This window comes from Drosophila busckii, chromosome 2L (assembly GCF_011750605.1).
Source record: "Drosophila busckii strain San Diego stock center, stock number 13000-0081.31 chromosome 2L, ASM1175060v1, whole genome shotgun sequence".
Classification (NCBI taxonomy): domain Eukaryota; kingdom Metazoa; phylum Arthropoda; class Insecta; order Diptera; family Drosophilidae; genus Drosophila; species Drosophila busckii.
The window spans coordinates 1,548,869-1,573,812 of record NC_046604.1 but is presented as its reverse complement, the minus strand read 5'-3'; the positions used below and the strand labels follow the sequence as shown (position 1 = coordinate 1,573,812).

At 41.0% G+C, this 24,944-nt stretch overlaps 1 protein-coding gene across 2 annotated transcripts in view; it reads right to left on the bottom strand.

Moving 5' to 3' along the window:
• LOC108607852 (hemicentin-2) overlaps positions 1-24,944 on the bottom strand; it is a 73,663-nt gene that overhangs the window by 11,519 nt on the left and 37,200 nt on the right. For both annotated transcript variants that reach the window (XM_017998934.2, XM_017998932.2), the window contains exons 2-5: positions 21,586-21,793; positions 18,461-18,721; positions 18,207-18,403; positions 861-3,056 (exon numbers count right to left, since the gene is read on the bottom strand). In XM_017998934.2, coding sequence (XP_017854423.2) covers positions 861-3,056; positions 18,207-18,403; positions 18,461-18,721; positions 21,586-21,793 — 2,862 coding nt within the window. The remainder of the gene's footprint in view (positions 1-860; positions 3,057-18,206; positions 18,404-18,460; positions 18,722-21,585; positions 21,794-24,944) is intronic.

The window sequence follows — 24,944 nt, the reverse complement described above, 5'->3', positions numbered from 1 at the left end:
TGGATGGTTGGATGGTTGGTTGATGCCTTGGCTGGATAGATTGTTTGCTTTGGTTTGGCTTGGTTTTGGTTCAGGTTGCGCGCCTGACGCGCTGTTTGCCAGTGATTGATTGTTGGGGCTATTCAAGTGCCGCAATTGCTCGTAATGGCTTTGCATATAATGGAAATCACGGGGAACGTTAATCATGGCCACATGATCATAGCCATGCAACGTCAACTGTACTGGACGCAGCTATCGCTAAGTTTGTATAGCGCGTTGTTCCATTTGAGAAATTTCACGCAATGAATCAAAACATGCCACAGTTCATAGAATGTGCCAGTTCGCTGGTCATTCAAACTGAGCTACAGTCTGTTTATGCAAAAAGAGTGCAGAACGGCTAAGAGATAGCTACAGTATCAATTTAAGCATTGATACATGTAAATATTACGCAAACGCAATGGTAGTTCAAAATGAAATCAATTAAAGTGAATGAAGTGAATAATTTATGAGCTCGATCGTTAACTAAACTGAAGTACTCAGCTACATCATTTTTAACTCTAACTAGCATTATTTATATTAATCTATATCTGTTCGCATTCTTTTCTTTACTATGCAGCATTTTTCACTCTTTTTAGTTGAAGGAAATAAAATTCTGCTTGCTGTGATTTACTGAACTAAATAGGAAAATTAAGTAAATACTTTTGAACTCGTGATTGATTAATCAACTTTCTTCATCCTTATCTGTTCTGCTGAAGTCACTCCTCTTCTTTCTTTTCTTTCTCTATAATTTATAAGGTAAAAGTCTTAAGTCTTTTCTCTGTGTTTTTCATTCCTATTCCAAGCCAACCATATTAAGGTGATATTATAAATGTTCTACTCACTTTCAGCATCTGTGTAATCGCCGCAGTGTTCGTGATTGTTGCGCAGACAGAGCTTCACCCTTACTGTGGGGCTGTTCTCATCCTGATCACCTGATAGATTGTTCAGAGCGCCCATATCTTCATCATCGCCGTCGATAGTGTGACCCAAGGCACGACCGCCGCCGCTGCGTCGTGGCGAATTCAAGCGCTCAATGACCTTCTCTTTATGCGTAGGTCCATTGCCGGATAGTTGCAGATTCTCGAGGGTTTCGACCACTTCCCAGGCAGCCATGGGCGTTTCGCTATGCAGCATAGTTTCAACGACAGCAATGAGATTGAGGCAGGTGGCGCCCACATCAATGCCCAAGGTGCGTGTACTGGGTTCGTAGGTAACTTGCAGTGGTTGAGGAATGCGACTGACTTTGGTGGTAGTGGTAATTTCATTGGAAAACGGAGAGACGCTCTTGGGGTTTAGAGCCTTAACCTTGAACGCATAACTCTGATGCTGATCGAGTGAGCTAACCTTGCAGGGAATGTCGCGATGGCAGTCGACCTCAACCCAGTCGGAGTTGGCATTAGCCATGGTAGCACAATCGGGTATCAGTTGCTCTTCCCTAGGCATGGCAACGCGTCTATAGTTGATAAAGAACTTGGTCTTGCTCAAACCGCCATCAAAGCCTGGATCCCAGCTGAGTGTAACAAAGTTGTGTCCGACCTCAACAGCGCGTAGATTGGTGGGCTTCTCCGGTGGACCCTTCTGCTGCAGACGTATAGGTGCACGTATGGTGTCCAGGGAATTGACGACGCGGCAGGTGTATTCACCATAGTCGGCATGTGTGAGCGAATTGATGCGCAGCACTGAGGTATAAATGTCATTGCTGTCGGTGGTGGTGCTGATCTCGTAGTGACCATCGGAGGACATGCTTAGCGGCGAGGGATTATTGCCGAATTGCCACTGAAATTCAGGCTTGGGATAAGCTTGCACCTTGCAAACCACCTCGGCGGTTTCGCGTATATCAAAGGCAACCTTGTTGTATTGATGGAGTACAATGGGTTCGTGCTCAATGCGCAGCTGCATCGAGGAATTGGCCGAGTTGACTTCATTGTGGTAGAGACAAGTGTAGAGACCACGATCGCCAGGCACCAACTGATTGCCACCAGGACGCGCCTTGCCGCGGAACTTCAACATGCTTTGCACCGTAACCATGCCATTGGGTCCCTGATCGGGATTCGTCTTGACCTCATAGAGATTTAACTCGGGTAGAATTTCAACGCCATCTTTGAGCCACTTGATGCTGGGTGCGGGTTTGCCCTTAGCGCTGCAGGTGACTGTGTAATCTGTATCCGCTACGCGTCGCGTCATGTGCTGCTGCAGCTTGGCTAGGAACTGAGGTGGCTGATGGATTTCCAACATAATGGTAGCCATTTTGCCTATGCCCAGTTCGTTGACAGCATGACAATGATACTGACCCTCATTACCGAGATGAGCCTTGGGTATATTGTAGTGTGGATCTTGTGCAAGGATCTGCTGATTGCTGCTGAACTCACCCTCAATGTCGCGGAACCAGCGGTATTGGGGTACAGGCCAGCCAGGAGGATTAGCCGAGCAGGTAAGGGTTACACCATTGCCCACATGCACCACCGGCTTGTTGGGTGTAATGTAAGCCTGACCAGGACGATGACGCACCAACAGGGCGACCGTGGAGTTGCCCACACGCTCGCTGCGCTCTTGGCCCTGACTCTGCATAATGTTGACAGCGCGACAAATATAATTGCCGGCGTGTTCGGCGCGCACCGAAGCGAGCGTCAAGACATCGCCGCTATAGCGAAAATCGGGTGCACCCTCCTTCAACCATTCGATAGTCACGGGTGAGGGATTGGCGGTGACATTGCAGCGTATGTTGACCGTTTCGCCTTCTTCGGCCTCGCGCGTCTTCGACTCGATGACGACAGTGGGTGGATACAGTATGTCCAAGATGAGCTCCTGCTCGCCCGCCTTGCCCAGTCCATTGTCGGCACTGCACGTATATTTGCCCGCATCCTGCACGCTCACCCGATGTATGGTGTGCACCAGGGATGAGCTAATGAAGCTACCATTGCGTGTCCAGCGCACATTCGGCACTTTCGGTTTCGCATCCACATTACACTCCAATTTGGCAGTGCGGTCACGTTCCACTCGCAGTGGATTCTCCGGTCCGACCTCAACGCGCGCATAGTCTGCAAAAATACGAAAAGTACGTGGAAATTAGCAATATGATTCATTTTTTTTTTTAGGCATCGGCTTCTACTTTGCTGTGTTGGCAACTGTAGTCTGGCGCATAAATCAAAGTCAAAGCCCATTGCCGCAGCAACAGCAATGATGAAAATTAATAAGCGCTAAGCATTTTCTTTTTTTTTTTTTCTGGCGCATAATCAGCAGCCCGAACTTGTAATTGAATTAGCTACTACTGCAGGGAGAGTCCAAAAACATCTTCTGATTAGACACAAAACAACGACAGCAACAACAACAACGAAGACAAAAAAATTGTCAATTATTAATTAAGCTAATCAAGTGTCTGACGCATTGAACTCTTGGCTAAAGCCGCACGGCTTAGATCATTAGCAAAGGGCCGTTATGCGAGCGCAATGCTAATGAGCCACTCGGCTTGGCTCAAGGTCAGCAGCCCAGCAAGTTAGTTGAGCTTTCAGTGTTATTGTCCTGCTAATTGAAAGGACATTCAATGTGAATAATAAGTGTAAGCTCGACTATAATTAATATTGATAGGCATAGGCCAAAGCTAAGTTGTTGCTAAAGCAGCGAAATTAAATTGAAATTGTAATAAGCCAAACGTGGCTTAAAATTAAAGCAAAATAAAATAGCATAAAATAATATTCAATAAATATGTTTCATATAGAAATCTTGCTAGCCAAAATAATAATAAAAATAAATATTGTTATTAATAATAATAAATAATTTCAATACATTTAATATCGTAAACAAATATGAAATTATTTATTATTAATGAGCATGACATTAATGATAATAGCTAGTAAATATTATTGTTGTTATTAGCAATAATAAATAATTGCAATATATTTAGTTACAATCGTAAAAGCATTAGAATTATTTATTAATATTTTTATAATAATAGCTCGCACTGCTTGTTTAATTGCCAACAGTCGACACTGAACTGAACTCCACGTGGCTTCGCTTACTTGACTGACGCGCCAGCCTCTACTGCTCTCAAATGCTAGCAGAGCATTTTCATTTGATAGCGCGCGATCGCTATGCGCCAAATGCTGCTGCAGCCGAAAAGGAGCGTCGCTGGTTGGTTGCCAAGAGAGAGCGAGAGCGCGCGTCGCTCAGAGAGCGTGAGCTAACAGCCAATGCTGGTCTTATCAGCTTGCAGTCAGCCCAAACGTTTGCAAGCGACCGCAGCGCTGCTCGCGTCTTTCGTTCGTGTGGGCGATGACGTTCGTTCTGCGCTCTTCGCTGCTGCTGCTGCGAGACCATCGTACGATGCTTGGCTGCTGCGTTTTGTTTTGTTTGCATTAACCGTAATTTGTTTGCATGCAGTTAGACTGACTTGAAGCTTGTGAACTAATTGAAGCGAAATTGTTTATCAAATGCATTTTAATTAATTTATGCTTTTCATTTTTTGCGACAGTACAAATTGCATATTTGTACGGAATTTGCAATCATTACGCACAAGTATTGTTATGCTTTGCGTATTTACAGTAAATATTAAAAATTTAAATAAAAATGTTTCAAAATAAATTTCAAATATAATTATGCAAGTGAAATATTATATCTCCTTTTTTAGAATATATAGCTAACATATGTATAACAAGAGCTGTAATTTATTTAAGATTTATAAAAACTTGACGGGCTTGCAGTAATGGGCGCATAATTAGCTGTATTATGCTGTATTATATAAAATGCATAATTTGTCAGTTAATTGCATTTTTCATTAGCGCAAACCTTTTATGCAAACCTGAAGCAACAACAACAACAACGAACATACTTCCGTCACATATTTCCTTATTGCTGGCAACTAAATGGCAGTTTTTTTATTTCTATGCAACATGCCATGCAACATTTTGTTGCCACACTCGGCAACGGCAACGGCAGCGCCATTTTGCATTTGTCTAATCTCTGTGGCCTGCACTTGACTGCCATTTCATTTCATTTCCAAGCTGCATGGCAAGTCGACGAGAGTGGTGCGCCCATTAGTGGCTCTTATGCACCGCAAATGCTGCAAAATTATGTCTAGGCCCCAACCCCAGCACAGCGCAGCTCGGCTCTGCTCACTTTTGTAATTAACTGAGTCGAGAGCTGAGGCAAAGTGTCGCCGCTACCGGCTACGGCGGCGGCTGCCTAATGACTGTCCATAAAGAGTCACCGACAACTTGCCGCATTGACAGGCCGCAAACTCAAGAAAGTGGCAGGCAAAGAACTCAAAAGAGAGCCCCAACGGCAACAGACTTCCTTTCAACTCTAAAAACTCTAAGGGGCACAAAATTATAGTAAATTGCGTGAGTCTTGAGCATTCAACGTTCAACGTTGGGTTTGGGTTTAGGTTCAGTTCGAGTTCAGGTGTTTGTGCGTGTTTATGTGCGTGTAATTACATTTGATTGTCTGCTGCCGCTTTTTGCAAGAGCTTGGCCCAGAACAGCACAAAACAAACGGCATTCAAGTGCTGTTTGTTAGAGAAATTGAAGTCCACAGAGCGCGCGCTACGGTAAATGGCTTCAAATTGGCTTAATTGTCACTTTGTGAACACGCTTTACACATTTGAGCCGCCGCCGCCACCATTCGAGCCCCACACCCACCACATTGCTGCTGCAATTCGCTCATGTTGAGCTAACATTAAGAGCAGCAACACAACTGACCCTAAAATTGGGTCGGCAGTACGTTGATTACTTTCAAATAGTAGGCAGAGCCGACTGCTTCAATTATTTGCCTTGGCCAGGCCTGAACTGAACTGAACTGCGTGTTGAAAGAAAAACAATTTTATGCGTGTTTTGCATATAAATTTCTTGCTTAACGTGCTGCTCTTTTTTTTTGTAAAGCTTTATAAATTATGTAAGCAAATAATTGAATTATTTCTTGAAACATGTCCACACGCCAAGTAAAGTATTTTCCAATCAATTTGTAGACAGGCGAGCACAAATTCAAATGAATTTTCGCAGACAAAAGACTATTATGAAACAGTTTATGTTTTAATCCTCACGTAGAGCGCAAGCCCGAAATGTTATTTTCCAGTTCTAGGCCGTGGCGCAGACTTAACTCAATTTTGGCACTCAGTTTTTACGGGCGGTAACGCACTTAATACAAACACAATTTTCCAACTAACTGCTACTGCCTTTTGTTGATGATAATGTTGTTGTTGTTGTTGTTGCTTTGGCAACAATTAGTTATTAGGCAGTTTGTACGCTTTTGGCAAGCGGCTAATTGCGTTATGGCCACGCGCTGTGCGTGGCACAAAGGCTGCAAATAAAATAAAGAAAAAAGGACGCTAACACCTTCAGCTACAGTTTGAGCCTACAGTTGTTTGCTAATTTGACACAGCGTGTTGCCGCCGCTCAACTAAAGAAAACTGCAATAAAATTAGCGCGCGCGTTATATTAATTTTCGCTTTAATTTTAATTAACAAAAGCTCATTATAAATTATTGACAGCAGCCGAGAGCTGCGCTTAACTTGGCTTACAGCTGCGCTCAAATCCAATTTTGATGTGTGTGTGTGGCAAGCCAGCGAAGTCAAGTTGAAGCAGCAGCAAAAGCTGGGCCAAGATAAATGATAAGACGAAAGTCTTTGGGCCGACTGACAGTTGTTTACTCTTCTGCTGCTGCTGCTGCTGCTGCTTTGGCTGCTAACTAATGAATACGAAATTAAAAAGTACTGAACGCGCTCTAGCTGAATAGGAAATACAATAAATTATGTTACCGCAGCAACCCACTTCAAGTTTCAGCGTCTCATATCAGGCAGCAAAAACTTTGCTAACGCAAGAGAGAGCGAGAGCGAGAGCTACATATACAATTAATGCTTTAATTCGATTGCGTGGTTTAAGACTCACACACACACACAGACAGACAGCAGCTGCGCTATCGAACTGACTGCCAGCCAGGCTGGCTGACTGTCTTGGCCAAGTTAGTTGCTTGTGCTATCTTGGCAACGTGCTCGTCATTGTGCCTTGTCGCTTTCTAGTTTATGTTGCCATGATTTTCATCATCTACTAAATGTTTTGCTTTATGTGTGTAATTTTATATGTGTGGTGTGTGTGTGTGTGTGTGTTAGCCAGCTGGTTTTACCATTTTAGCTGCTGGCTGGCTGGCTTTTGTAACTTGTTAGTTTTCTTTAGTGCCATCCACAAGTTTCAGCTCAGTTCTTTTTTGTTTGCCCACTTTCATGTTCTTGTCTTGTTTTCCTATTAAGTCAAGAATTTTTATAGCATTTAGTTGGAAAAGCTCAACATATTTTTTTTCTGCTGCTGCTGCCACTACCTTTGCCCCACTTCATGCCACAGAGCAGCAGAAATATGTATCTACGCATAACTCGTGCCTGCTGTCAGCGCATTTGAGCTATGAGCTCTTGTGGTTTTTGCTTTGGCTTTTTATTAGTTTCTTGTTGGTTTTCGCTCAAGCTCAAAGTGGTTTAAGGTTCTAGGGGCTCTAGGCTGGCTGACTGGCTGGTCAGTCAGTCAGTCAGTTAGCATGCAAACCCATTTCAGGCCAACTAGTTACTAAATTGAGCGCATAAACTAAAATAACTACGCAGGCACAAAAACAACGTAAAAGGAAACAGCAGCACATAAATTACAAGCAGCAGCAAATAGACAAGTGTTTGGTATTTAGCCAGCAAAAAAAACACACACACACACACACACATTTTAATTGTACTAAGAATTGTTAGCCATACTTAGAGCTACCGTTTGCTTTAATAGAATTTGTTTGTTAGCTGCCACTTATATGGGCTTTTAGCTTTGCTCAAACAAAAAAATATTCAATTCTATTCTATGCCCATCAAAGTTGCTCGTACCACCAACAACAACTTGCTGCTGCATATTTGTTCAACATTTATAGATTTCTGTTGCTGCCTAACGATTTGACATATGTAAACTCTCTGCTACAAATGAACAAACATTTGAATTTTGTTGACCAACAAGTCCAAGGCATATCAAATTTGTACTTTAGCATTTTTTGTTTATTTTTATGACACAATTTGTGGCCAAATCAATGAAAACTTGTGCGCTACACAAACTAATTTTATGTGCTTTAGACAAAAACAATTTTAACAGTGCTACAGTAAATGAAATAGAAAACTTTTTTTTTTTGTAAAAACAGCAGCCGTTGCAATCAAAGCTGCCCCAAATTAATTTAAAAAGGCAGCAGGCATAGCAAAAAAAAGTTGCTGCGCGCTATTTAAACAACACAAATTTTTGTAAATTGTCTGGCTGGAATTTTAATGGTAAACAAAATGCGAGCGCAACTTCCAGCGAGGTGCAGAGTTGGGGGGCGGCGGCTGCTTTAAATAGGCAGCCAAATTATTGACAAAGTTTTTAGCTCGCTCTGCACATATGTCTGGACTAAGGGGGGGAGGGAGCTGAAGCTGTAGCCTGGGCACATGCAGGCCACAAACGATGTCATTAGTGTTGGCATTTGCTTTATTGTTGTTGCGCTGCTGTTTTTTTTTATTTGCACAGCTCTGTAGCAGGTTAGGGCACAAAGCAAAAAGTAACAGCCGTGCCGAGAGCTGCAAAACTTTTGCTTTTATTTATTTACTTGCCCGCGCTACAAACAAAGAAAGATAGAAACAAAAAAAATCAAGCGAGCGGCAGAGCAATTAACAAGCAAACCGAAGTTTGAGATACACTGGCGGCCAGTCCAAGTGTGAAATATTTTTTATAGCTGCTAATGAGTCTAGAGAGACTTGGAAAGTTTCAAAGTGAAGCTACAATATTTATTATTAATATTAGCTCGACTCTTAGCCGTAATCATGTAAACTCAGCTGCAAATGTCTAAAATCCTCAAATTATTTACGTATATAGTATATTGTAGGAAAAATGATGATATTGTCTAGTTAGCATATGTATGGACCCATGTGATCCTTTGTTATTGTTTTCCTTTATATATAACTAGATTAAGTTGCCCCAGCGGTAACAGCAAGCTTGTTTAAAATAAATAAAATTTTTATACATTAAAAAAAACAAAAAAAATTTTTTTTTTTTTTTTGGATTTGAATTATTGTATATATATTTTCCAATATTTTTTATTTTTGCTTAACATGCTACACTGAGAGAAAACTGCACATATAGCTTTTGTTCATGTAACAATTTTATAAAAATAAATTCACTTATATTTTTGCTTAATTCATTGAGCGCGTTTCAAAAAGGTTCGTACATCGACTTAATAGCCCCAAGTCTTATACTGCTCTTATACTGGCTATTGTCTAAGCTAAAAGATCTTGCAAATTAACTTAAAATGCTGCAAATTTTGTATAAAAATATAACTTTAAAGCCAGCAAAGTGTAACTAAAAGTCGATCTCATCGCGTTCACTGAACAATTTTTGTTGCTTTTATTTTTCATTGCAGCGCCTGAACTAGAAAGCCAAAAACTCGGGCAACACGTAGAGCAAATTTTTGAATGGCGTAATTTTGCTAGCCAAACGAAACGTGTAGCATGCCACACACTGCTGCAGCAGCTAAAGGGGCGAACGAATTGAAACAGTTGCGGGGCAATTGCAGCAAATTTTGATGCTTTATTTAAGTTTTATATCGGCGAGAGTTGAAAGAGTTGAAGTGCAGCATTAGGCGCAAAGCGAGAGCTACAAAAAACACAAATAAAACAAGTAAAAAGTTTTCAACGTGCCCCACGAGACTGCGAGACACAGCAGCTGAGGCAAGTCTGTCTGATAAGCAGTACGCCTCAACTTGTGTCGCTTTTGTCTTTGCAACATTGTGTAGCAAGTGGCAAGTGGCATGCGTAGGCGTAGTAGAGTCTGGTAAGTGGCATTGTCTTGGCAACTGGCGCGACACAGGCGCGTGCTTTGACCTAAATAATTAAATTTCAGTCTCATGAAGGACAAAAACTTTGCTTTTAGCACACTCAGAGCAGAGCTTGCAACAACTGCTGCAGAGTCTGGCTGCACTTTCATTGAATTTAATGCTAAATTAATTTGCCTCACTAAACTAAACTTACAAAAGGCACAAGCACAAGCACAAGCATCTTATGCAGTTTACAAGCTTTTGTAAATATTTAGACAGCCTGACTGACTGACTGACTGACTGACAAAATTGCATTTAGTTTGCTTGACTTGAAGTTGAGCATTAACTTAATGTTGCTGCTGATAATTGCCTGAATCTCTAATGTTTATGCATTAAATCATTTAATGCTTTAAGTAATAGTAAAGTTCATGAAATTTGTGCGTACGCTGTTGTTGCATAACTTAAGGCGCAGCGACTGTTGCTCATCAACAGTTGCTGTTGTCTTCATCATCGTCGTCGTCAGCATGTGTGTGGCACCTAAGGGCAGCAGCAGCGCTGTTGCGCCTTCGGCTGTTGTTTTTGTTATGGCAGCCCCCAGCGGCACTCAAGCCAAAGCCGCCATGGCAGCAGCCCCCAAGCGGCGTCAGCTGCTGTTTTATAGTCTTTCATTACAGTTGTTGTTGCTGCCACTATTTGTTGTTGCAAGTCAAGTGAAACTACACTAAATGTAAACAATGCAAACAGCAATACAGTCAGAGCAGCAGCAGCAGCAGCAGCCAAGGCAAGCAATAACAATAGCAACATCAAGTAAAAGCCGCTCACGCTTCGAGCGAACGAAATGTAAATAAAATTTTTTTTAAATTAACTTGCCTGCCTCTCAGCCACGTGGCAAAAACAATGCCTCACCCCAGCCCAAGCGTCGCTTGGAACAGCTGCGTATAGCTGCAGGAAATGTATCTACATGCATATGTATGTTATATATGTACAATATTCAAGATTGTTGTTCATATTGCTGCCAGCGCACACACAAAAGTTGTTGCTGTTGCTGCTGCTTCTGCTGCTGCTGTTAGCTTCGTAACTTGTGCCATTTGTTCTGCACTTTTGCTGCGTTTCTTTTTTCTCTTTTTGACTTTGCCACACGCAGCATTCGGCATTCGACATTCATGCCACTGCACGTTGTTGCTGTTGTTGTACCACAATCTGTTGCCCAGTTTCAACAGCAGCAGCGTTTTTATTTGCCACTCGCCTGAGTAGCGAGCGCAGTATAGTGGCACTATAGTGGCTATATAGTCAGTACTTTTGCACTAAGTACAACTACGCACATGTGTGTGTGTGTGTGTGTGTGTGTGTGCATAAAATTGTAAGTGGAAATGCCAAACTTGCGCTAGCTGTCAATTGTTAATGCTCTAACAAGTTAGCAATGAATCAATTCGCAGCGTATATATATATTTTATGCAGGCAACAATATGAGCATTAAATTAGTCTAATAATTTAATTTAATATATATACTAATAAAAATTTTATTTAATGTAGTCAATCAATTCCAATTTAGCAGCCATAAAATTATAAATAGCAAATATTTAAATGCTGGCAACAAAAACTTGCTTTAAATTAGTGAAATAATTAATTACAAAATATTTAAATGGCAGCCATAAAATACATAATACGCTTTAAATTAGACGCATAATTTAAACAAAAATCTAATTTATTTTTTACAACAAGAAATGTAAAAGATCTAAATCATTTTGGAATTTAAATGAATTCAGTTTGCCTTTATTTTTAGCTTATCTGAATTGTAAATTTATCTACATTTTTAATCATCAAAAGCAGCCAAGCATATGTTGTGTCTACTTTATTTGCTAATAGCAGCAGCAATATGTAGACTAATTTTTGAAATATTTTCTTTGCTTCGGCATTGCTTTGAAAAAATTCGAAAACTATTCAGAGCATTTACTCTACGCATTTGGGGCTAACCAAGTGCAAATATTTCATTTTATTCGCAATATTCTATTGGGTTTTGACTCTTGTTGCAGCAACATGTGTGCCATAAAGTTTTACAACACTAACAGTACGTGCCACCCCCAACCCTTTGACCTCTTGCAACTCTTTGCAAGCGCAATAAATTTATATGTGCACGTTGATATGCTGTAAATATTTTTGCTGCCTCTTCCCGTTGGGCTAACAACAATGTTGCAACAAATGCGTAAAGACTGCATAAATAAATGCACATGGTTTTTATTTTGTGTGTTGCCTGCAGGCAACAGTCAAACACATTTAAATTTGCAGCAGAGTAAATAGCAACTTTTAATTAGCCACATATATTTAAATGCTAAAGTTCAATGAGCTGCTTTAAAAGTTTATACACAGTTATGCACTTAGCTGTAAACTTGATAAAAATACAAGCATTTGAACTTTGACATAACTTGACGAGTTTATAAAATAAGCAGCTGCAAGGTTATTGAGCCTGACGCTAATTTTAAGCATTAAAAAGTTTGTCTAGCTGTGCTAATAAAAATTAAACATTGCACTGCAAGCGCCTGGAACTCAAACAAATGCACAAAATTAGCATTTTGACATTTCAATTTTGAATATTATTGACATGTTTATGCCTCAAATAGAGAGAGAGAGAGGTAGCTGCAGAGCTTCAGTGTTGTGTGTGGCAATATTTGTTCAATTTTCATTGCGAAATTGAAAACAGGTTTCATTATTCGCAAATTTACTTTAATAGCTGGCAGAGCAGCGAGCTTTCAGCATGGGCGCGTGCTTGCTCTGCTCTTTGCTGTTTGTGGAATGGAATGTGGTCTGGTGTGTTCTGTTCTGGTGGGCGTAGGTGTAGGCGTGACTGCAACATTGTGTGTGCAATTGCTGCTGCTGCTGTTGACATCATCAGCAAAAGCAACAATAACATGCTTATCATTATGCGCAGTAGCAGCAGCAGCAACAACAAATACAAATAATAATAGCGCTGTTATCCAAAACGTTGAACATGACTAACAATGCAAAGTTTGTCATTGGCTAGGGCGTTTGAATTTATGGCACCCACACATTTTTTTTTTTTTTATCGCTGCAGCTTCAGCTATTCAGCTATTGAAGTCGCTCATTCCGATCTAGACAGACATTGTTGACATTATGCATAGACATTTTTTTTTATTTAACCTTAACCTGTTTGAGCTTTGCATATTTGTATGGAATTTCATTGAGTGAAGAATTTGTTAAGCAAATGGCAGCTAATAAAAATTCTTTTTATATCAATAAAGTAATGTTAACAAATGGCAGTGGCATAAATATTAAATTTTAATAGTTGCTACACAGAAGAAAAATTAGAATGCAATGCGCAACTATTTTAAAATTATGTATAAGCTCAGATTTGCTTAACTTATACTTATACTTGGATTAAGAAAATTCGATATTATTTGTTCTGTCATAGTTTCGGATTTAATTCGGTAACTTAACTTAACTTTTTCCATACTGAACATTCCTAAATTCAATACTAAGTGCACTTCTCTCTATTTTCCTTTTTTTCTACATTTTATTAAGTGCAATCAAAACTTAAATTATTGTGCTTACTTCACTTTTTTTTAAGCGAATATAGAATGCAATATTTTATACTACTAGACTATTGTTTATTAATTGAGACAGTCAATCTATCGAAATATTTATTTATTTATTCGTACTTTTGTTTTTTTTTTCTGTGCATAAAGTTCTAATCTTAGCACTGCTCACAGCTTTCACCTTTCACTCTCGCGTCGCTTTGCATTATTCAGTGTCAATCAAGCAGCAAACCTATAATAGCAGCTGCCACGCCCAGTTAATCAACAATTACTAACGCCCACTCGCACACACACACACACACACACACGCAGACATACACACACATTGCGGTCAACGCTAATGTGCGCAATTATTGTATTTCAATTAATTTGCTTATCACAAAAGCAGCTCCCACTCTCTATCGCTCTCCCTCTCTCTCTTTATCTCTTGCCGTTTGAGTGAATGGCTAATGACGAATGTCCTGGCTGCCCCCAAACTGGCCGCAGCACGCAATGCGGCTGGCTGCCCCATGAAGCGTCAAAGTGTAGGCGTAACGTTCTTTTATTTTTGCTTATGGCCTTCGGGTTTTACTTGTGGCATGCGGCATGCGGATGCCAAAGTTGAATCTTTAGAATGTGACACCCCAAACCGCCGCCGCCTGGGCTGGCTGCTCAGTTATCCTTTTTTGCCTGTAGGGCCAATGCTCGATTATAGACGAAGGTTTGTGTGTGTGGTGCTGCTGCTGCTCTTTGTTTGTTGTATGCCACATAATGTGGCAAATGTGTAGCCAGACAATAAATGAAAATTGTGTGCAATTGTCGGAGCCCTGAAAGCCACAAATGGTTTTGTTGCTGCTGCTGCTGTTCATTTTGCTTTTGTTGCTGCTGCTGCTGTTCAGCAACTTCCCATTTGGAGTTGCTTGCGTGTCTTGTTATCCTTTTTATTTCAAAGTTTGCTTAATGCCAAGTAAATAGTGAACACATGCAACGACCATTGTTTCATTTGCCACAAAATGGGGCAGATGCTATCCCAGGGATTTTACTTGTGCTTGTGCCTGCCTGCCCGACTAACTAATGTGCGCTCGTTTCATGGCTTGTTGGCTGGCCCGACTATTGGCGCTAACTTGCCTATGTTACCTATGAACTCTCGGCCAGGCTAAGTCGCAATCGCAGTCGCTACCGCTTTGTTGCTGTGGCTCTTATCTTGGCGCATTATCATCATCATCTTCAATTTAATGCGAGGAGGAGCACAACACTCGACAATTTTTTCTGCTACTGTTGCTGCTGCTGCTGCTGCGCTTTGTTTTTGCTGCCTTCCCTTTTAGTATTCCTCGACTCTCGTACTCTATGTAATGCCACTTTATATGCCGCAGTTGATGCCTTTAGAGGCTTTTGTGTTTACGCCATGTTAAGCCTTGGAATCCTTAATGCCAGAGGACATCCCAGTCAGCCAGCCAGCCAGCATCCCAAGCATAGGAGCCACTGTCAGTGCTTGCGACTCACCCTCAACGCTTTTGCCTATTGGCATGTGTATTGGCATTTGCTTCGTTGATTTCTCCACATGCTGCATGCCTATTTGCCTATCCCCCCAATCTATCCCATCCACCCCCCACTCAAGTCTGGTGTTAAGGTTCAAACATGGCGCAAGGTCGTTGCCAGCTCAACCAAGCGTAGCGTAGCGTCCAAACATTTACATTTACATTTGTGCGTTCTCTGCCCGTATCTTGAACGTGCCTGTGTCTGCCTTTTTATGCATGATCTCATCGCTGACTGGCGGCGGCCAGCAGCAGCAGATGCGACAAACATTCGACATTTTCCACTACCACAAATATTTATCTCTCTCTCTCATCCGCCCACCCACCCACAACATGCGCAGACAAAAGTTAATTGCCTGACATTAAACTATGAAAACGAAAACGAACAACAATCGTTGCATATGCTCTAGGCGCTTTGGCATTGTCTAAGTCTAAAAGATTTGACAGCCACAGCCGACTCTTGTCGGCTTAAATTCAAGTTTGTTTTCCCTACCCTACAATCCTAGCCAGCAGCTCTCTGCGCTGTCTGTTGCTTGCCTCAGTCACAGGTGAGATCCGATTAGGCTCATCAGCGAGCACAAACGCAAGTCGCGGCGAGGGCAGCCCAATAAATTAGCTGGAAATTTCGCAAGATTTTAATCTGTCAAACTTAAGCCAAAAAGCCAACTAAGGCGCGACTAAGGCTATAAATTATTAGCAGTCAACTTAAATATAAATTTTAAATGCATTGCTAATAAAAAATAAACTGAAATGAACCAATGATTCAATTTGTTGTTATCAATTGATTAATTCGCAATAATACTGCTAAGCTTAAATATCAATGCAGCCACTGAATGAGAACTGAGTTTGCTTTTTAAGCGAGCTTAGAGGATTAACAGCGGCTTAACAGTGGCGGCAGCTTAACAGCGACTAGGGAGTTGAACAGGAGAAGTTGAAGTAGTGACTGTCGAAACTTATCTAAATATTCAGCATATAGAATAAACTTAAGTTTATATCTAAATATTCAGTGTATACAATAAACTTAAGTTTATTTCAATTTAATTATAAGCACATCAATCAAATAATATTTGTATTAGCCTAGCTTACATCAATATTTAAATGTTGATTGCTTTGTCATTTAGCACGAAATGTAGCTTCGCTTACTTATAGCCCAAATGACTTATTATAGTTCATTAAACAGAGCTAGCAGCACTTCCAACTTTGCCTTACTCCAGCTTCAGGTGATTAATGTGCAGGTGTCAATTGCTTGTCTCTCTCTCTCTCTCTAAATGAATTTTTATTGTGGTGCGTAAATCGGAAAACGTCTGTTGATGTCTGCAATTAAATTGCTCTTGATTTAATTTGTGCCTAGGCAAATGCTGCAAATGCTTGTTGGCTCAATGCAAACAGCAGTTGTCAACACAAAAGGCCAGAGCAAGGACCCGCAGCAGGAGCTAGGCAGACAACCGCAGCAAGAACTCGAAACTTTTTACACACACACACACACACATTGAACACAGAGCACTGGGCTCAGGTCCTGGGCTTAAAAGCGCATTACGTTGCCCAGGCTTGACCGCAAGTAGAGTAAAATCCTTTGCTCCACAATCAGAGTTCACATATCGTCCATTGGCATTTGCACTTTAACTTGGCACAGAGCTTTGCTTTTTTTCTATTGCATTTAGTTGCAGCAGCAGCAGCAGCAGCAGCAGCTGTGGCATGTTTATCTAACTCAGTAGCTGCCGCTCCTTTAAACTAAATGGGCAATTAATAAACATTACAATTACAAATCGCTGCGGTTTTTGTTACAATTTCTAATTAAACAAGCTAAACAACAGTTATGTTTATATTAAATAGAAAAAAGTGTGCAAAATTATGCGGCTTATGTATGCAAATAAGTTGCGGGGGCGTGGCATGAGCTGCTGTTTTAATTAAACCACAGTCAAGAGCGTTCGGCTCTCATTCATTCATTCATTTAGTCAGTTGTTCATTTATTCATGCATTTCATTTCATATGCTTCAATTAGTTCAATCGCTTGTGGCGTTGTCTGTGTGTGTGTGTGCGTTAAAATAAAGAGTTACAGCTGCTAATTAGCGTGGGGTGTAATTATCAAGCATACGACGTGTGGCACATAAAACGCTTTAAATTATTAGTTGCAACACTAGGTTAAGCAATTATTTAATGAGCCAAGCCACGTGTTAACAAAATATCAACGCTTTGAATTAATTACGGGCTGACTCTGCTGACCATCGACTCGCTTCATATATCACATGTGTGCGCTTTTATTTGCCTTTTGATTAGCTCTAATAGCCGCCAATGCCTGCTGCCATTAACTGCTGCCACTTGTTGCAACAACAACAGCAACACTTGTGTGTGTGTGTGTGCCACATAAATTTCTATTCTAATTACTTGCGTTCAGTCAGCAGGTCAACAACGTCAGCAACTTTGTTTAATTTATGTGCGTCGCGCTCTCTGGCTCGAACTAAAAGATATATGCGTTTATCCATTTACAGCTAAAAACAGCAGCAGCAGCAGCAGCAGCAGCTGCTAGCAGTCGTTCTATCTATTGTTGTTGTTGTTGTTGTTGTTGGGTCATCTAAATAAATGATAGTTGTTGTTGCTGCTGTCTCTGCAGCAATTTTAACAACAGTCAGACAAATGTGTCAGTTGCAACGCTGATGTATGCCAGCGCCAGAGGCGTGCCAAAGGGGGGCCGCTCTGGTCATTTCATTATGCAACTATTTAGTTAGCGCCGCTCATTGTAATTTGCGGGACATGCTAATTAGTCATTGTTATTCCCACACACCACACCACACACTCGACCGCCAAAGGTCAACTAAAGTGACACTGAAATGCAAACCAAATGGTTAAACATAATTGTTATCGTCTAAAGAGGCGTTGGCTCAAGGGCTGCACCAACAATTAGCAAAGCTAAATTAAGTCAGCACTTTAAATTGCTTTGCATATATTTCTAGTAGCTTGATAATGAAGCGCTCAAGTCTCAATTGCTTTATATAATTAACAATTGAATTATTTGTAATATTTTCAATTGAGTAATTATTAATTACAAGTTATTGAAAAGTCTATTAAATTCGACTAATGGAATATTTGTAATATTTGAAAATAATGCAAGAATTTTATTTAGATTTTGTTTGAAAATAATTGAAATTTATGCCTCAATCTAAATGCTTCTAACCATTCCGCATTATTTTTAAATGTTTTTATATTTACCTAACCCAAAAATAATTGTAAACAAAAAGAATCAAGTTCTTAATCATTAAACATTCTTTCTACAGCCATTATAAACTTTATATAAAGCCACAAGTTCGCATTAATATTTTATTAAAAGATCTCTACTTACAGTTGACATTCAATGTGGTGACAGCCTCCAGGCGCTTGCCCTCGTTCATGGCGCGATTGCGCACCACACACTTGTATCTTGCACCATCGTCTTCACGTCTTGGCGTTATCAACAATGTGGCATTGGTGGGTTGATCCTTGGTGCCGCCATAGAGCACAGTCGCTGGCAACGGAGCATTGGTACCCTCGCGATACCAACTGAAATATGATTACAAATTAATCCAACTCTTAAATTATATGGAGAGTGTTGCTTACGTGATGGTGGGATCGGGTGAGCCGCCAATGCTGCTGCAGGTTAGCTCCATGGGCTTATCCTCGGTGGCAACGGCAATGCTGCCGGGTGAGATTACCGGTGGATGCGGAGGCGTCAGTACGGTGAGATTATGGAACTCCTGATGCACATCGGCGCCGGTGCCTTTGGCCTTGATGCGGCACTCGAAGCGACCGTTATCACGATTATATGAAACATTCTTGATCTGCAGATCGTAAATGCCGCGCTCCGGATGAAAGTCAAGACTGCAAAGGTAAATGGAAGCAAAGAATATTAAATAAATAAAATGACCAAACATATTTCAAATTCAACTTTTCTTCCAAAAGGAATAGGAATAATCTTCCAAAAGAAAGCGGAATAGAGAATGGCATACAAATAAAATTCCAAAAGGAATAGGAATAGAAAGTCCAAATGGAATAAAAATAAAGTTCCAAATGCAATAGGAAAAGACGTTCGCTTTGGTTTCTTGACTGAACTAAAAATAATATTGATTTAAAAATCGCAAATGCAAACTTTGACTAATTGAGTCCAACATTAAATTTAGCTGCTGCAACTGCTACGCAATAAAAATAAATACACATGTTTACATGTTCAACATGTCGATGTAAATAAAATCAACATTCAATAAACGTTTGCATGTCGACGACGATGAGGTTGACAACCAGACGTTAGCAACCTACAGGTAAACAACTAAATAAAAATAGCAACAAATGCAACGACACGTTGCTCCTCGAGTATTATTGCTTGGCCCAATTTAATGCCAGATTAAAGTCTGTAAATTTTAATTGTTGTAGTTCTGGGGTCTGGGATCTGAAGTGGCCTGGCTGTATATTTGCTCAGCACTCGAGTTGGAAATAAATAACAAATCAATCAAATAGCTAAAATTGCAAATATGCTTGAGGCCTAACAGGCTGAAGAGCTGAAGCTATCAGCTTACAGTCCTGTGTGCCCCACTCCTCAAAACTTTGTCAATTATCTGTGTTTATTGTTGGAGAGAGCGAGCGAGGCGACGCTTTGCCATGCTGATTATATTGTCGTTGTCGTTGTCGTTGTCCTGGCCAACTACTGAAAATTGATGCCAGCTGGACGGGGCGGACTGAGAGCTGCTCTGCTGTCAATGGCAGCGTTTAGCGCTGGACTCAAAGTTCATTTGTCAATGCCAGGCCGACACAAATTTGGGGGCATCATCATCAACTGAGGAGGCGCGTGGGCGTGAGTGAGTGTGCCACACACTTCATAACATCTCATTTGCTGTCTAGACACATTTAGCGTATTAATGCTGACGTTTTCATGTGTTCTTGCTAATTGCTGGCCCACAACCGCAAAAGAATTTAATTTCGCCTAAAACCGCAACAGAACGAAGGAACGAACGAACGAGTTGGGCACCAAAATTTGTTGGCAGTCAAATTGAGTGAATTCTCAGCAGACCGCACTGCTCGTCCTTGTGTCTAGTTTACATTTTTTATTATTATTTTTCTATTTGCTTCGGGGCTGCTGCTGCTCATTTGCAGCCTGAGCTTGGGGACTGTCCACACAGAATATTTTCGCTTTCGTCGCTCTCTTTCTCTCTCTCTCTCTCTCGCTGTCGCTGCTTAGTGCAAATTATAAAAAACTGCTGGCAAAGCGCAGTTCTCCACTCATCGCTGCTCACTGGGGAGCAGCACAGTGCAGCGAACGCTTTAAGCATTAACAGCGACGACCTGCGCACGTCCTTGAGCGCCAAAAGGCTCCAGCGGGAATTTGTTATAATACACTCAGCCCCTCAGGCCTGCGATGCGTCCCCGTGTTGTTGCAATTTTCAAGTTTCAACCGAAATTCTTGTTCGCTCTTCCGCTCTCTCTCCCTCTGCGCTTAAACGGCCATTGCCGCAGCCAATTATTTGACAATGGGCGGCGGCATTCCCACAACGTATTTCGTCACAGAAATCTTTTATTTAAAATTCACATGTTTGCGCTGTGCTTTTTCGCAGCTTTGATTGCATTCTTAAATGTCCTGTCTCACTCGTTAAATGGAATGCTTAACGATATATTAGCTGCGGGGCTTCGCTTCTAAGCTCCGGAATACACACACGGCCTTTTTGCCAGCGCCGCCGCGATATTCGCAGTTATTTTCATTTTGGCCACAACTAAAGCCATGGCCTAGACATACAGATATAACGGACGTGTTCTAGTCGTTCCCTTGTTGTTGTTGTTGTTGTTGTTGCTTGTTAGCTTTCGGCACAAATTGCAGTAAAAATGTATTTTACAATTTGTTGTTCTTTTTTTCCTTTTGTTGATTTGCTTTTATTGTTCACACACACACACACATGTCGTATGCGTGTGTGTCTATGTGTGTTCGTTGGCTGGCATTTCATTTGGCAGGCAAACGCGCTTGCATTTTGTGGCCTCGCCTGGGCACTTAAAATTTATGCGTTACATAAAACCAGCAAAACGGACAGCGAATGAAACAGACGATGTTGAACACACTGAGTTGAGCCAAGCGAAACATTAAAAACAGGCCGCAGCCCAGCCCAGGCCAGGCCAGGCCAGCAGAGTTGGCTAGCCGGAAGCGGAAGTCGAGGCACGAAGCAAATAAAAATACAATTGAAAATGCTGCGAGTGCGAGCAACTGAACATGAGGCGAGCGAGTAATGAAAATGAAACATAAACATATAAAGCAAACGCAAACACATGCACACATGATCGTTTATAGTCTGTGTGTGTGTGCCTCATAATTATGTGTGTGTGTGGTGTTGTGTGTGTGTTGTATGTGTGCTTCAACACATCGGCAGCGCAGGCATTGACATTAAGGATTAAGCACATAGCGCAACGTTTGGACGGTCAGTGCGACTCGTTTAAATTGCCAAGAACTTGATTTTAATTAAGTTGCCAGTCAGTCGCATGCATAAATCGCATTATCCTCACACACACACACACACACGTATATGTTATGCATGTATGTGTGCTGCATTTAATTAACTTAACAAATGACTGGCACTGCTTGCTTTTGCCCATAACACATCATAACACCCATAAGAGCGTCAAGCGTAAGCATTAAATCTGATTTTATAGCCACAGCAGCGCTGGGATTACAGTTACATTTACATTTACAGTTGGTTATAACAACTTACCTATAGCCGGAACTCAATTGCACCTCGCCAATGGCCACGTTATCGAATTGCGCCGGATTCGAAACGGAGCGTGTCCAGAAATAGGAGAAATCATCCGCCTCGTATTTCTCGCTGAAGCGACACTTCAGCACCAAATCCGCATTCTCACGCGTATCGATGGACTCATCAGCCAGAGCCAGACAGCTGAGCAAGCTGATGGTTGTCAATGCTGCAATAGAAGAGAATAGTAAAAGGTTAGAGATTAATGTTTGTTGCATACTTTGTGGCTAAATAGCTTTCAATTCAAACTTAAATAAATCAATATGATAGAAATATTTTAAAAATATTATAGTAAAATATATGTAGTAGATTAATTGAATTTTCAATCATTTTCAATAAATAAATAAATCTAAATAAAACGTTGCTAACTGTTAAAGTAATTAGTGCTGGCTGTTTAGTAATTTCAACAGTTATGAACTTGTGTCTGTAATTTAATTAGATTCCTATAGAGAAAATTCCTTTTAATTCATTTTTTAACTTATTTTCTGCTGCCCTTCATTTCAAACATATTACACTATAAGCAGCTTTACTTTGCTGACTTTATATATAGTAACAACATATTGCCAACTGTTCACTTGCTCTCTGGCAAAGACTTTGCACTTATAAGTTGCCAATACAAACACACACACACGCACACACACATACACGCACTTGTAAGCTGAAAGCCGCTTCAAAAACCAAACAAATTTATTTAATTTTTTATAAGCTATTACATGCTCGTAAGTTGTGTGTGCTTCAGACGCACTCACGCTCAGCTTGTCAATGTTGCAAAAAAAAAAAAATTAACAACAACAACAGCAGCAGCAAGTAATATATAAAAAAGAAAATGTGCTACACAACTTTGTCATATGGACCCCCCCCCCCCAACCCCACTCAATACCAATCGGCTGCCCACTTGAGCGATTTTTACAAGCAGCACAAAAATCAAACGACAAAGTTCTGAGTACTAAAGCACTGAGCTGTGAGCTGCATGAGCGACATAGGTGAGTTTTTCTCTTTCGCTTTTTTTTTTGTTCTTGAGCATTACTTTTACTTTGGCTGCGTAAATTTCAAGTAGAATTTATGACCGCTTTATATTTGGCATCAAATATGCATGAGCCGGCGTTTAAGCTCAGGCCCAGTCTCAGGCTTTCGGCAATAAATTTATGCATTTGCCACGTCGACGATGCCATGTGCTAAATTTAAAGATTGTTTCAATTGCCATTCACTAGGACTAACTCCGAAACAGATTGGCTTGGGCCCTTTTCTACTTTTGCATGCGCGCATTAGAGCCCAATAATCGTTAAAATGCCAAAGTTATGCCTAGGCAAGCGACAGGCTCACAGGCTCAGCCATGAAAATCGCATTAAAATTAATTTGACAGTCGTCTGGCAACGTCTTAGCCGAATTGTCTGTCTCAAGTCAAGGTGGCCAGCAAGTCGCTGCTGCTGCGTTAGCCAAAAGCGAGAGAAGAAAAAAAAAATGAGCATCAGTTTTCATTTCTGCAGCAACGAATTTATGTCAAAAGTTTGTGTGCCACATAAAATTTCCAACTGGGCGCAACTTTGCCCATTCATACTCTCGTTGTCTCTTTGTGTAAGTGTGAGTGTGTGTGTGTCACTGTGTGTGTGTGAGCGCCATTAAAGTTACATTTTTTTTTTGGCGCTGGGCCGCGTTTTGTAGTTTTGCTTTCACGTCGTCTGTCAACGCATTTTGCTGCTCATTTCGCTTGACTGGCTTCTTGGCGCCTTCGCCTCCACCTCCTGCTAGGCGCATCCTGCCAGCCTGCATCCTACACAGTGTCCTTGCTTTTGCTTTGTCGCTGCTTTTCTAATTAAAAGTTTGTATTCGGTATCGCAGCAGCAGCAAAGTCCATTCCACTTAGGCAAATTGCCAGAAATGCATTCAAGTTGATTTCCAAGCAGCAGCACTCGCTGTTCATAACTCGTTCATAAGTCTACTCGCTACAAATTAATCAACGAATGAATGCTTAATTGCCTTCTACAGAGCTCATTACGCATACGCCTTGTTGTTTGAACTAAAGAGTCAATACAAATTAGCGGAAATGGCTTCAAGTTGAGCACTAGTTACTCATAACTCGCTACATAACACTCTACTCGCTATTAACCACTCTACTCGCTACAAATGAAGCAACGAGATAAGTTCCGGGCAAAGCTCATTACGCATAGTGGACTTGCTGCTCAAAACTCGTTCATAACTCAACTCTCGCTACTTGTACTAAATTCATTTATTCATTACGCATACGCCTTGTTGCTCAAACTCAATACAAATGAAGTATCATAACTAAGTTCTCGGGTAAGCTCATTACGCATACGCCTTGTTGTTCAAACTCGCCCAACGCTACTTGCACTAGGTTCGTTTCTTGCGAGCTCATTACGCATACGCCTTGTTGTTCGAACTCGCCCATCGCTACTTGCACCAAGTTCGTTTCTTGCGAGCTCATTACGCATACGCCTTGTTGTTCGCACGAAAAGTCAATACGCACATATGTAAGATTGAAAAACAATTCTTGCAGCTGCTATCAATTTGACATTAATTAAAAAATTCACAACAACCGCCCATGGGCAACAAGCCTACTGGCCACTCTGCTTGGGTCCCCAGCAGCAGCAACAGCAGCAGCAGCTTGGAGCTTGCTGCTCATTAAAAATTCACGAAAGGCAAAAAACAGAGAGCGCGAAGCGACGTTTTCCGTTAAGTGCATTTAATGAGCTGGCAAATGGCGCAGCGCGGTGCCAACAGGCACTTGCAACTAATTAAATTGTCATTATGAGTAAAACAGAAATTTTCTTAAAAAAAAAAAGCAACTCGCAGCAAAAGAAAATTTTCAATTTCCGGTGAAAACAATTTATTATAACTAAACACAAGAAGCAAAATGAAAAAGGATAGAATTTATACATAATAAAAACAAACATGGCTGCCATAAGTAAAAAACGTTAAATAATTTAAGGCAAAGTTTAAAGTTAAGCTGGCTCAAGCTGATAACAAAATATATAGAGACGCATATTAAGATATTGTTTCATTTATTATAAGCAAATTGTATTGAGCTGTTGGTCACTGGGGAGACAATACAAATTTTGGTTTGACTCTCAATTGGGCAATTCGGTGCGGTCATTGGTCGTTGCTATCAGAGCTCGGCGCACAAACAAAGCCAAACCGACTATTGTTGGCTATAGTTTGACACTGCTCAAACGCAATTATTACGTGAGAATTATATTAAAATGGAAACAATAGCAGCAGGCTGGCCGGGCCGAGAGGCGCTTGAGGGTTTCCACTCTTTTTATGGCCACACTAAATTGCAGCCACGTCTAGAGAAGTTTTGG